The sequence below is a fragment of the Peromyscus eremicus genome, chromosome 11, assembly GCF_949786415.1.
Source record: "Peromyscus eremicus chromosome 11, PerEre_H2_v1, whole genome shotgun sequence".
Classification (NCBI taxonomy): Eukaryota; Metazoa; Chordata; class Mammalia; order Rodentia; family Cricetidae; genus Peromyscus; species Peromyscus eremicus.
In genome coordinates, this window is record NC_081427.1 from 49,867,862 (window position 1) to 49,881,565 (window position 13,704).

General features: G+C 40.9%; 1 protein-coding gene across 2 annotated transcripts in view; it reads left to right on the top strand.

Annotated features, from left to right (window-relative positions):
* The window catches only part of LOC131921453 (microtubule-associated serine/threonine-protein kinase 4), a 211,821-nt gene that overhangs the window by 28,570 nt on the left and 169,547 nt on the right, over positions 1-13,704 (top strand). The window contains exon 1 of one of the 2 annotated variants that reach the window (XM_059276180.1): positions 7,746-8,457. The exons of the other annotated variant lie outside the window; for it this stretch is intronic. Within the exon in view, the coding sequence (XP_059132163.1) occupies positions 8,444-8,457 (14 nt within the window). The 5' untranslated portion in view covers positions 7,746-8,443. Of the gene's footprint in view, positions 1-7,745; positions 8,458-13,704 lie in introns of those variants that run through there. 2 annotated transcript variants of the gene reach the window in all.

Sequence of the window (13,704 nt, forward strand, 5' to 3'; positions counted from 1 at the left end):
GGAGAAGGGTGAAAGTCGCTGATCAGGAAGAGGAGAAGTACTGGAGGGAAAGCAGAGGGCAGAGCAAGGACAGATGTGAGCACAGCTGTGGGCACAGCCTAGGAAGCCAGTGCTCTTAGGAGCACGCAGTGGGGTGAGGACATGCTTCTAGTTTAGGCTAGAGAGGGAGACAGATTGGGTGGGGCTTTATGTTGCAGGCTTTAGATAAGTACATAATTGATCTTTATTGTTGAAGGAAAAGTATAACCTTGCTGATCAGTCTGGCTTTCCTATTTAATTTTTCTACTGTGTGCCCAAATACTGAAGTTCATTGTCCCTGATGTGAATTGTCGCCACTTCAAATAAATTGCTTCTAGAACTCATGTTCTTCACTTTCCAATATACTGTCAACGTTTTGTTCCCCAAAAATATGTCTGTGAAGATGTGTACTCTCTTATGCATCTTATGGTGTCTTAAAGGAGTATGAAATGCTATGGAGTTACTGTATTTTTCATGGCACTGTGTGAGAGCAAATTTTGTTAAATAGTGTAAGAGAATAAAATATTCTCTTTAATGAGCATATTTTAGCTCAGAAATTTTGAGGGTTGCCCTTTTTAAAAGGAAAAGGTGCACATGTGTTTATGAGAAATTCATGTGAAAGAAGCCAGAGAGCCTTGTTTAGGGAGATCTTTTTTGCCCTGAAGGTGGCATGAATTGCCTTTGTGTGATTTTGTGAGTGGGCAGTGAGTTGTACTTTTACAGTGGATCTGTTGGCCCTTCCTTCCTCCTTGGGTAGCAAATGATGCTCCCTGATGAGTCATGTACAACGTGCTTTTCCAATCAGGACCTTCTAGAGAAGTCAGACACTGGTTTGGCGGGATGGTTTAGGACACAAACTGTTTAAAAAATAATTTCAGTAACTCTTAAAAAAAAACCCGACTCCCTTTGTAATATACTCCTTACATAACAAAACTGTAGTGAAAAATGGGAGCTGATTTTATTCTTTCTTCCTTGTTCACCACAGCATACCTCGAGGAAGTTAATGGTATAAGGAAGATGCTCAAGCCTGGCAGAGGATGTCAAATATTTGGCTTGGTAGGATTAATATTTTACTGCGGAGTGACAGTAGGAGCGCTGTCCTAGTTTTAGGGATGATTATGTAAACTAATGAGCCTCATCCATTACAAAAACTTAGGGAAGCAAAAAGCTATTTATCATGTGGATTGCTGTGCCTGCGCTTGGAGGACACTGAAGTCAGTATTAAGCACTTGCAATGAGGTTGCATTTAATTAAGGTTTGCTCTCCTGGTGACGCTGAGGTTCATAATACATGGCACTGTGGAAATGCTTAATACTGCTTTATTTTTCAAAAACCCGGTGCTTTGTTTTTCTTTGCCTTGCTCCCACTGGCTTGATGTTGACTTTCATTTAAGTTTACCATCCTCTGAGTTTTTCCATTACTACAAATCTGAAGAAGCAGGATAATGGCGATGTAATTGCATGCCTCTGCCGCTAGAGGGAAGTGACTCTAGTATTTCTTCTGGGGAAGGATAAGATGCTAAGTAGCTCTGATCCTGCCCCTCCTCATTGTCGACCTTGTTTGAGGCCTTTGTGGGCACCTCTGTATCTTTCCTGAGGAGAATCAAGAGGGGAAGGTGTAGAATTAAAGATGTTGCTCTGGGATGTGAAATTGAAGGTCCATCTATTTCCTTCAAGACAGCTCTTAATGGGCTCCTTTCTTCCTTTCTTCTTTTCTTTCCTATGATAAGACACCATGACCAAGGTAACGTACAGAAGGAAGAGTTTATTGGGGCTTATGCTTCCAGAGGGTTAGAGTCCGTAACCATTACAGTGGGGTGCATGACAGCAGACAGGCAGGCATGGTGCTGTAGTAATAGCTAAGCACTTACATCATTATTTGAAAATAGGACTCAGGAATCAGAAGCAGGAGGAGGTGACAGCTAACGGGGAATGGGGAATAGAGAATGGGGAAAGGGGAGAGCATTTGAATCTGCCATTGACATACCTCTTCCAACAAAGCCACACCTCCCAGTCCTTCCCAAACAGTTCTACCAACTGTAGACCAAGCATTCAAATATATGAGTCTGTGGGGGCCATTCTTATTCAAACTACCACAGTGACCTTTGCTGGCAATCCTTCTGTCTGCTAGGCGTGTTATGACTCCCACTTCTAGAACATTAAGCACTAGTCTAAATGTGTAAGCTCTTAACATAACCCTAGTTGCAGCCTGTGAGGTAAATACTGTTATTCCTATTTTATAGACTAGGAAAGTAGGGTACTTAGGGGTGAAGCAACTTCCCCAAGGTCACTGAGCTCCTGAGTTCTGCTACTATCAGTCTGTTGTTATGAACCCAAGCAAGGGTTCCCGCGTCTGTGTCCTTCACTAGAATAAGATTCAACACTGTCTCTCCTCACATCAGTTCCTCAAGCATGAAGAGACATTAACATCCTCAGAAGTGTTATATTTGCAAACGGTTTTCATCTTACATCTTTGCAGTCTTCCAAGTATGTGTGAGGATTGCTGAGATATAAAGCAAAAATATTAAATAGAACATGTGTTATGGGGTTAACAGAAACTGTTTGATGTAGGATGCTGGCAGACCGTGATATGTTTGACAGGACGTCAGATAGAGCTGCTGGGGGTCAGAATTGTAGGAACTCGGTCTTTTTAAATGGCCCCCATGCTCTATCTTCTCTCAGGGTCTCTGGAACACTCTACTGCATCTGCCTCTCCTTACAGCTGCGTGCTCCTTATTGTCCTTGTAGGAAGTCAGTTCTCATCTTCACACCTGGAGATAGTGTTGAGCATGAGGGAAAGCCGCGGGTCACCGATCGGTTGGAATTCTCACTGTTTCATGGATGTGTGTGGCAGCCCAGAATGTATGTCAACAGTTGGGTAGCTTGTGCTCTATGGGACCAGATACACAACCTCAGCACTGATGTCACAGCCTGTGGTGTCTGGGAATGCATGTGTAGCCTCAGTGCAGGAGTGAGATTTGATCAAAATCCCTATCAGCACATAGGTCCAGTCCCGAGAACATCTTATTTCATATGGTGAAGCATTATTTGCTTTTCTTACCAACCTTCTAAGACCAGTTTCCTTAATAAAAGAAATTCAGTTTTTGATAAGCTTTTTCAGGGACTTCCTAAATATGCACTAAAAAACACTAATCAATTTTTTTTCAACCAAGGGGGAAAACATATTTTTTATAAATAAATTGACATGGTAGTTTTATTTTAGTTAAGATAAAAGTATTTCTAGGCTCTCTTAAATCTCTATTTTCAATATTTTTTCATGTCTTTTATCAATTAAAAACAATCTTTGCTCTGTGCCAGGATATTTGGACACCACATACATGTGGAACTAGCTAAGAATTTTGCCTTTGGAGTTTGAGTCTCACTACAGTCAGCCCTGTTGAGAAACACAGAAAGTAAAATTGAGACCCATGATTTGCTGATTGTTGACAACCCTTGGGGGGATTCCATGTGGCCAGAGTTAAGATTGTTTTATAAACTGAAATTTGTAGATGGTAGGTGGATTTTTATTCAAACTTTACTTTTTCTTTTTGACCAAAGAAATAACATAATGATCTCATTTAAAACATCGTACATGCCCTTAGAAGCTATCACGGTTTTTGGAAGTCTGTTTATTTCTGTTTATTATGTCAGTTTCATATTTAGATTTCAGGAGCCATATGGCCATTCTATATCGCTTCATCTCAGTTGATGATAAATGTGACTGGCCATACTTATGTTATTTTTTAAAAAATATCTATTTTCCGTGTGTGTTTTCTCGGCCTGTATTTTATGTGTACCACATGCATGACTAAGGATGGTTGTAGCCACCGTGTGGGTGCTAGAAACTGAACCTGGATCCTCTCAAGAACAAATGCTCTTCACTGCGAAGCCACCTCTCCAGCACCCTGGCTGCATCTCTCTGTGAGACTTTCTCACAAGTCACTAAGCTAGAATCGGAGACTTTCAAATACATTCCAGAACTTTTTTTTTTGAAATCTAATAAATGGATTAGATGTCAATATGGGAAAGAGAATAGCATTTTATGAATTTAGTTCCATCCTGAAGTGTTAATCCTTTGGATAAAAAATGAAGATAAGAAAGGTTGAGATTTGTTTCAGTGACAACACAATGTGGCTGTGAGATGCAGGGACTGGGTTTGTCTCCTTACTCAAGCAACTATGGCCTGGTTTGTCCCAAGGTACCTGTGGTTTGGGAGAAGGGGTGTTACCAAGACCTGAGGACTGACACACTTTTCTGGTGCATATTGTACAGTTGTTAACATCTGTGGGGACTGCAGAAATGGTTCAGTGATGAAGAGCCCATGCTGCTCTTGTAGAAGATACTGGTTTGGTTTCCAGCCTCCATCCAGACATCCCACAGCCAACTCTAACACATGCCAGGCAGCTCACAACCACTCCAGCTTCAGGGGCTCTGACACTGTCTTCTGGCCTCTGAGGGCATCTGCACTCACTTGCACAAACCTACATATAGACCCCTGTACACACGCAATTGCAATTAATTTTTTTTTTTTTTTTTAAGGAGAAGACGACAAAACTAGCTGTCCTTTTTTTTTTTTTTTTTTTTTTTTGGCTTGTGTCCTCTTTTTTGTTCATGTGTTCATTGTTTCCACATTTTTTTGTTCTTTGTTTCCCATGCTGAAAAAAGTCAGGGATTTATACCACAAAACCTGCTTTGACCCTTCTCAAAATTGTCCTTATTTGCACATTGACATATGAAGTGATGGGTGCAACCCCTTGGTGACATGCAGATGGGTGGGTGGGTAATCAGATCCGTCAGAAATTCTTTTCATTCTCTTTGAAGCCCATCTGAGAGATTTTATGATTTGAGGGCGGGGCCAGGCCTCTGTTACACATACCCTGCCTTGCTCTCTAGTATAACTACAAGTAACAAATAGTCCCTCCTTTTAGGTTTGCAGTGGTTTGGTTTGAGTTTGTCCCCAAAGATTCACATGTGGGAAGCTTGGGCCTCGTAGTGGTGATGATGAGAGATGGTGGGACTCCTCAGAGTCCGCTAGAAAGTATTAATATGGTTCTCACATTGGTGCGTGTGAGAATGTGTTGTTATGACAAGAGCAAGCTCACCCTGACTTTCTGTTCCATCATATAGTTTCTCTTTTGCTCATACTAATACTGTAATATCTTGAGCTGGTATGATGTAGCAAGATTGCATCAGCAGAACTGAGCAGAAGCTGATGCCGTGCTCTGCAGCCTCCAGACCTGTGGGCCAACCAAACCTTTTTTCTTCATAAAGTGTCTACTCTTCAGTGTTTTGTTATAGCAACAGAAAAATGGACTAATACAGTGCTTTGCAGGTTCCTGGCAGCTCACTGAAGTAGCTCAAGGCTGTTTCTCTGATGACTACCAGATGAATCTTTGGAAGCCAGGTGTTCTAAAAGCTGTACGACTAGACACTCATTAGTGTAAAAAATCAAAAGATTCTTTGGAAATGGACAGAAGGGACTTTGACAGTCATATCTAATACCATTCAAGATGGTAAATGATAGTTATCTTTTAGTTTTTGGCAAATTAAAGCTTAGCTCCTGGAGTAGGTGAACATTGCCCACACACACCTGGAGAGAGCCTGGACCTGCAGTATTACCTGAAAGTAGTTGCATTGCTTCCAGAAAGAAGAGTTGGTACTCAGGATAACTGATGACATTACTTGCTACACACCAGAAAACAACCTTTTTTTTCTTTTTGGAATAGTCTAACTATGTAGCCCTGGCTATCCTGGAACTTGCTATTTTCAGACCAGGTTGGTCTTGAACTCACAGAGATCCACCTGCCTCTGCCTCTAGAGTGCCAAGATTAAAGGAGTGTGCCACCACACCCAGCTAGGAAACAACTTCTTAAAAATGTTTTAAGATCCATGAAAACTGTATCAAGAATAAAATAATTAAATTTCCTAGTTTTTTGTGAATCCCACAGGTATTTTCCTGTGTGTACATAGGATTATTACTGCAAGCAAACCACAGTCCTTTTCCATTGGGTTTTTTATGGAACAGATTGCCATGCTGCAGCATTACTTCACAGGAGCTCTTTATTTTGGTAGCTGCGTAGTTAGTAGATCTACCCTTGATGACTGAGAAAAATAGAAAGTATTCACATCAGTGACAAGCAACCTCTCAGTGTTCTGCATCTTTCTGTCTTTGCTCCAGAGAAGAGGGCTGGGGAGATGGGGTGAAGGCCAACACCTGTTGGGAAGCTTGCCTGCAGATGCCAAAGCATTTCTCACCGAATTCAGACTCTGCAGTAGTGAGTGGGCTTTCCTCATCACCAACACCTCGTACTTGTCTCTCAAACTCCCAGCTCTAAAATGTAACCCCAGGGAATGGGTCACAACTTCACCATGATCAACTCAAACATTACTTGTTAGTTAAAACTTTAGGTAAAGATGGCTAATTTTATAGTAAGAACAAGAAGATGTAGGAATTGGCCATTCTTGGGAGGAGGTAGTGTGACAGAAGAGGATGCCTGCCAAAGTGTCTGAGGGTCAGATTGCACTCAGGTCGGGCAACTAGACCGCTTGCCCTTGAAGCTTCTCCTAAATGGGATGGAAGAATTTTTAATGGAAACTGACCTATGTGAGCCAGAAGGCCTGGACTGTGATGTAGCAGCCAGCAGGTTGTAACCTTGAGCACTATTGATATACCACCTTGAATTCTCTTTTGGAGTTGTGTGTGTTGATTGTGTTCCCAGCAAGATTGAGTTTCCAACCTTGGAAAAAGGTCACCCTGCCTGAGCTCCCGTTTTTAGCCATCCTTTCAGGAGACAAAAGAAAACTATACTTCACCCATTCTTATTGCAGAGGAGAGTTAAAAAGCTAACAGAAGTTTGGAGTTCTTATTTTTAGTAAACCATTAATATCTACCTAAGTGTCATGGACTTAAATTTGTATTGCTATTTTTGTTGCTCATTATGAAGATTGTATATAATGACAGTGCTTAAAAGAAGATTATCCATGAGAACTGGAGAGATAGCTTAGTGGTTAAGAGCACCTGCTGCCCTTGCAGAAGACCTGGGTTTGATTCCCAGCACCCACATAGTATCTCACACCATCTCTAACTCCAGTTCCAGGGGATCCAATGCCCTCTTCTGGCTTCCCTAGGTGCTGCATGCACATGATGCATGAACATACATACATTCAGGCACTCAATACACATAAAAAAAAATTAAAATAGGGGTAACTCAATGGTTAAGAGTACTGACTATTCTCTTTAATTGAACCCAGATTCAATTTCTACCACCTATGTAGTGGCTCACAACCATCCAGTTCCCAGTTATCAGGCACCCTCTTCTGGCCTTCTCAGGCACTAGGCATACATGTGCTGTACAGACATCTATATAGGCACCCATACACTTGGAAAATATTTTTTTCAAAGTGCTATTTTAAAAAATATAAAAACATATCCAGCCCTGGTGGTGCATCCCAGCTCTCAGGAGAGAGATAGGCAGATCTCTATGAGTTTGAGGTCAGCCTGGTCTACATAGTGATTTCTAGGACAGCCTGGGCTACACAGAGAAACCCTGTCTCAACAACCAAAAATAAATAAATAAATGATTTTTTTTTTTTTTTTTAAGAAAGACAAACCATCCAGCCAGCTGACAAAAGGCACCATGGGTTTGGAAGTGTCTCCTTATGGCTTGTATGTAGCAGCTGGAGAATTAGAAAACTAACAGGTTTGGTTTTTTTCTTTCCCAGAACCTTAGAAAATAATATGTGTACATCCATTCATCCTGAGTATCCACTTTGTACTTGAGGCATACCCTGGCGAATAAAATCTGTCCTTGTACTTGGAGAGCACAAAGCCTAGTGGGGAATTAGACCTGTAAACACATCTTGCTGCAGAAGAATGATTGCTATACAAGAGGCATGCGATGCATAAATTCATCGGGGAGCCTGCCGGAGAACTACTTATGTGTACAGGAGAAAGTCAAACAAACTTTGCTGGAGGGTGACCTTCCAGCTCTCACTTGAAAGATGAGCAGAAGGTTCCCAAGCAGAGGAGATGGAAATTCTAGAAACAAGGAACAGGATGTGTGGCAGGGTTTACTGTGTCTGGGAGCCGAAAGCAATATGGTATTTCAGACAAGTGCATGTTTTATTATTGGAGTGTAAACCACAAGAAGACCCATGTCCAGGGACTAGACAGGAGAGCTAATGACAGATGACATAATAAAATAGCCCATCAGAAGAGATCTTAATCTTCGTGAGATGTGCTTCCCAAACAGTACAGAAGTCACTTGATATTTTGGTGTGATACAGACTCCTGAGCTCCATTCTCAAAATCCATGAATCATTTGGTGCAAAGAAGAGCCCCAAATCTGCATTTCTTACTTAATCTGGAGTGCGTCAGTGTTGAGAGACAGAAACCACCCTGGAGAAATGTTACGGGGAGCTGTTGAATGTTGTTTCTGGGGTAAGTGACAGGACCACAGGTAGATGTGAGGGCTGGATGTGTTGGGAGGAACGGCTTCACACTGGTGTAGGAAGGGGGTCTGAGTTCATCCAGGCCAAAACGATGACCAGATGAGAGCAAAGACACAATGTCCTGTTATACTTGAGAGGCAGAGGTAGGCAGCTCTCTTGAGTTTGAGGCCACCCTGGTCTACAGAGCAAGTGCCAGGACAGCCACGACTACACAGAGAAAGCCTGTCTCAAAAATCAAACAAAAATAAATAAAAGATCTTGTTTTATTCTTTTATCATTTTATATACTATGAAAACTTTTTACTCCCCCTCTCCACCACCCCCACCCCCGGTTTCCTGTTACTTTTAAGTAGTGTTTTCTCTTCAACTTTCTAGTGTCTTTCATGTACATGTCAACTGGCTTTTCTACTTTTTTCCCTCATACTATATTAGCATTCTTTATAATTTTGGATGTACTTGATCTCCTAAGGGTCACTAATTGGGACAGTCCTTACTTCACAGTAATTAAATACCCACCCTTCATTCACTTGCTATCTTATTAGTTGCTTTTAGTGACTCTTGCTACAGTTCTTTTTTTTTTTTTTTTTTTTTTTTTTTGAGACAGGGTTTCCCTGTGTAGCTTTGCGCCTTTCCTGGAACTTGCTTGGTAGCCCAGGCTGGCCTCGAACTCACAGAGATCCTCCTGGCTCTGCCTCCCGAGTGCTGGGATTAAAGGCGTGTGCCACCACCGCCTGGCTTGCTACAGTTCTTATTAACTAAAATATCTCTTTAAAAACCATTTTGTGATCATATTGGTACTTATTATGAGTGTCTTTTATAAAATCTAGGACAATATATTAGATATTATATTGCCAATGTATCAGATATAGGACAACATGTCTACTCATAGGACATTTATATTCTTGGTACCAAACATTTGCGCTGTCTCTTTCATCACAGCCTAACTAATGAAAGACAGTGAAGTCTGAAATGTTTAGGCTCATAGAAGGTAACATATTTCTGTGTGCTGGATTATAGCCATTCAGTAATTCCAATGAGGACCATCAGATTTTGCTTCTACTTTCCTGGATAATGTTCGAAGCGGCTTCCTTTCGTTTATGAGCAGTCAAAGAAGAAAGTGTGTGGTGTAATATGGAGAAGAAGCAGGCTGAGAATTCAAAACAGTTTGCATAAATGCACGGCTCCAGACTGCAGATACCCAATGCATATATCCAATGTAAAACAAAGCATCATATTGATTTATAACCCTTTTGGCTTCAAAAACACCCATTTGCCCAGTTGCCACAGACAGGTAAGGATTTATGCCTGGAAGACAGCAAGATTTTTCATTTTTTATATTACAAAATTCCTGGGAGTAGGAATGGCTTCTTTTTAAAAGCAATTTTAGTATGTATTTTCAAGGCTCATAGAGCTTTTACACGTTCATCTTATGTCATGTGTCCAAAACATCAATCACATTTTATGGAAACGTCACTGAATGTGTGTTGTTTCTTAATTTCATAAGTTTTTTTAGAGTTGCCTCATATTCTGGGCAGCTTGAACCTTCACAGTCATGAGAACAAAACTGTCCAATGTGTGTTTTGGAAATTAAAATTTGACTTTTTTTTAATTAAAAATAATTAACTTGGGGACTGGAGCCATTTAGTGGGTAGTGTGCTTAATTATCATATAGAAACTTCTGGGTTTGATCTCCTGAACCTCATAAACCAAGTCTGGTGACTCATGCCTGTGATCGTGGCACTTGGGTGGTAGAGGCAGGAGGATTAGAAGTTCTGCTCACTTGCATGAAACCAGATAATAATAACATTGATGAAAATGTAAACCATTTAGATAATAAAAACATCATCTCATACAGATGTTTACAGAAATGCTTTATTTTTATTTTTGATATAACATTTTAAACAACCGTAGAGTTCCTGTCTTGCATTATTTTAGGAGCAATTCTCGTTTTATCTGTATTGTAAAAACATTGTTTTAGCTTCCTCTGGCTACTGTAACCACCTATGACAAGGTAAGTAAATGCTTGGGGCTTCATACATTCACAGTTTTAGAGGTCAGAAGCCTGAAGTCACTTTCCCTGGACTGAGCTGAAAGTGCTAGGCTGGAATCATAACCCACCCCAACCCCACCCCCTCCTAGCTGCATTCTTCACATTCCTGGGTTTTTGTCTCCATCCTCTTTCTGACTGCATCAGCCTCTGACATAAACCTCTCTTCCACTCTCCCTCAGCCCCTTTTTTTAGAGAGATTGTTGGGATTGCGCTAAGGGCCACTGTGGATAACCTGGAACCCCTTACATTAATCACATCCCCAGAATGTCTTTTGCCATGCAGGTACCATATTCACGGGTTCTCCAGAGTTTAGCCTGGACATCTCTGGAATCCATTATCCAGGCTACTGTCCTGGCAGGTTTCTTAAGTTCCAGTTTCTGATCATTCTAGAACTGAAGAAGAATTGCCCTTCTTTTGAACCTTCAGAACCTGCCCCCCCAACACACACACCCCAATATTATGCAATTATAAGCAGTTCTGAATTGATTACCATACCTGAAAATCTTGTACATATGGTGTAGTATTATATAGTATAGCATTCACACATATATTTATCATGTGTAAATATTGTTAATCCCAAGGATGTGAGGAGAAAGACCACCAACCCAGATCATCATGGCCAAATTAATTAAAGCAAGCATTTTTTATTTATGTATATGGGCTGCCTCCCCCTAAGGCAGGGTTCAAGAGGTCAGCATTGGACATGGGTAAGATGAGACTTTTTGTAGCTCAGGGGTAGGGGATTTCCAAATGGGGGATTTGGCAGGCAAATAGACAGGGTTAGAGAAGCAGAAAATAACAAGCTGGTCATAACAACTTCTTGTGAAACAAAGACTTGTTTGCAAGGCGGTCGTAACAAGGTAGTCTTAATAAGGTGGGCATAACAAGGTAGTCATAACAACATCTTTGAAACAAGAGCATGGTTGCCATTTCCTGGAACAGGCAGTACAGAACCATTTTTAGTTAGTTAAGTTTATAGGTGGGGCATAGACCAATCCTTGAGAAACACAAGTTTAATCACAAGAAGGTGTAAACCTAGTTTGTCTTTACTATAAGATGGCTTTCAAGCCTAGGATGGCGGGGTGCTGGTTTATCAATATGTTTGTGTTTATGTATACATATGTGTTTTCATCCTCCAAATTGCTCATAAAATATTGGTACAGAGTACTTGTCTCCCTCTGTCTTCACTGACATTTCATTATCTTTTTTTAAATCTCTGCCAGTTAGGTAAAAATGATATCTGATATTTTTAATCACATTTCTCTCATAGCTATTCATGGCTGACATTCTGTTTACCCCCCTGTGAATTAATATTTCTTCAGAAACTTCTATCGGTTCTAAAAATGATGTGACTTAATAGAAACTCAGTTGAACCTTGCTTGCAAACTGCTTGGCTAACATCCCTGTCCTCACTGACACCTTGTCCTGCTTCGTGACAGTTTGAATCAGCTTTAACAATGGAGTAACATTCTTGTCCTTGCAGAAACGCTGTCTCTACCTCTGTCTGCATGCTTCTCTGTGGGACATTCATTGCAACTCCTCGCTCTCATTTTAATAGGATAATTCTCTATAACCATGGTTATCTGACCTGGAAAAATACTCAAGGAAAGATGAACTGATAAATTAACCATAATCTTACATTACAGAAAGGTCTTGGTGTCAGCTCTAAAGGGCTAAATATAACCACACTGACCCACTTCAACCCAATTGTCACTTCTTATAATTGCACTGTAATTCATGCTCGGGAGCTGAATGAGAAATGATGTACCTTGGACCCAGGCTTCTGGATCAAGTAGCACCATGTCCTTGAAGTTAATTCCATCCTGAGATGTACTCCTTACTGACAGGGATTCACCGAGACCACCAAAAAAAGCACTTAGCATTTCATCTGTAATCAATCATATATCTATGCCTTCTCATAATTAAGTGCATGTGCATAGGTCCCTATTTTGTGGCATTTTAGAGTCTGAGATAACAAATGTTCTTAGTGGATACAGCACATAATATAAATAATGGAATGGACTTATGGATCTGTGACACTCAAACAGGAATAGTCAGGAAAAGCTTTTTAAAACATGAACAGGGGTAGTCTTCAGAGTATCAGGTTTCTGCAGTAACTGTGCTGTTATTGCCCCCCCTTTCTTTAAACCTGTGAGCAAGCTCACCCTCACTTTCTTCTTACCCTCACGGACCCCCACGCCTCTCATTGTTCAACCCCTTGGTCATTTCTCTGTCTCTGCTTCTCCTTTGTTTTAGCATTCAGCTCACTGACGGTCTTAAAGATTTAAAGATGAAGGAAGGATAGCCCTAGCCTGGAAGGAGCCCTTCTCTAAGGAGAACTGATCTGAAGCAAATCTGGATATTGATAGTGACTAAACTCTTTTCTGGAGGCGCTGACTGGGATAGAGCCCAGTAGAGAGATGTATCTCACCCACTGGGGTTGTCAGCCTTACCCAAAGACTACCTGGAACAAATGGCCACAGAGTTCAGACTCAAGGCAAGGAAGACCTAGTCTTGCTCTGTATGTGAGGCCTTCCTGTATGTGAGAAGAGGGCTTTGACCTCTAAGAGTTGTCCTCCCTCTGTTCCATGATTATCTTGGTACCCTGTTAGCGGTCCATGCTCTGTGTAATTGCAATTTACTGATATGTAGTGTTTATCTAATATTCTTTATCAATAAAAAATAGGGAGTCAGATATCTGGATAAGAACATGAATGATCAGAAAAGAGGTGGAGAAACAGCCAGTTTTCTCCTATCTCATCCATTCTTCCATCCAAAAGGACTGAGATCCTCTCTAATTCCCGCCTTAATACTTCCTGTAAGTAGTCTCTCATCTGTCCTCAGTCCTCCAGAACCTCTATGGTTAATTTTGTCAGCTAATGTCTGGCTCTGCTTTCTGATTCAAAGCAAACTTTATTGTCAGAATGTGATCAAAATATCACACAACACTGATATATATATATATATATATATATATATATATATATATATATATATATTCCAGACAGCTGTTTTAGAGTCAAGAATCCCACTTGTCTTACTGTTCTGTTGCTGTGAAGAGACATCATGACCAAGGCAACTTATAAAAGGAAGCATTTAATTTGGGGGCTCATGGTTCTAGAGGGTTAGAGAGTCCGTGGCCATCATGGTGGGGAGCATGACAGCAGACAGACAGGCAAGTTGTGTT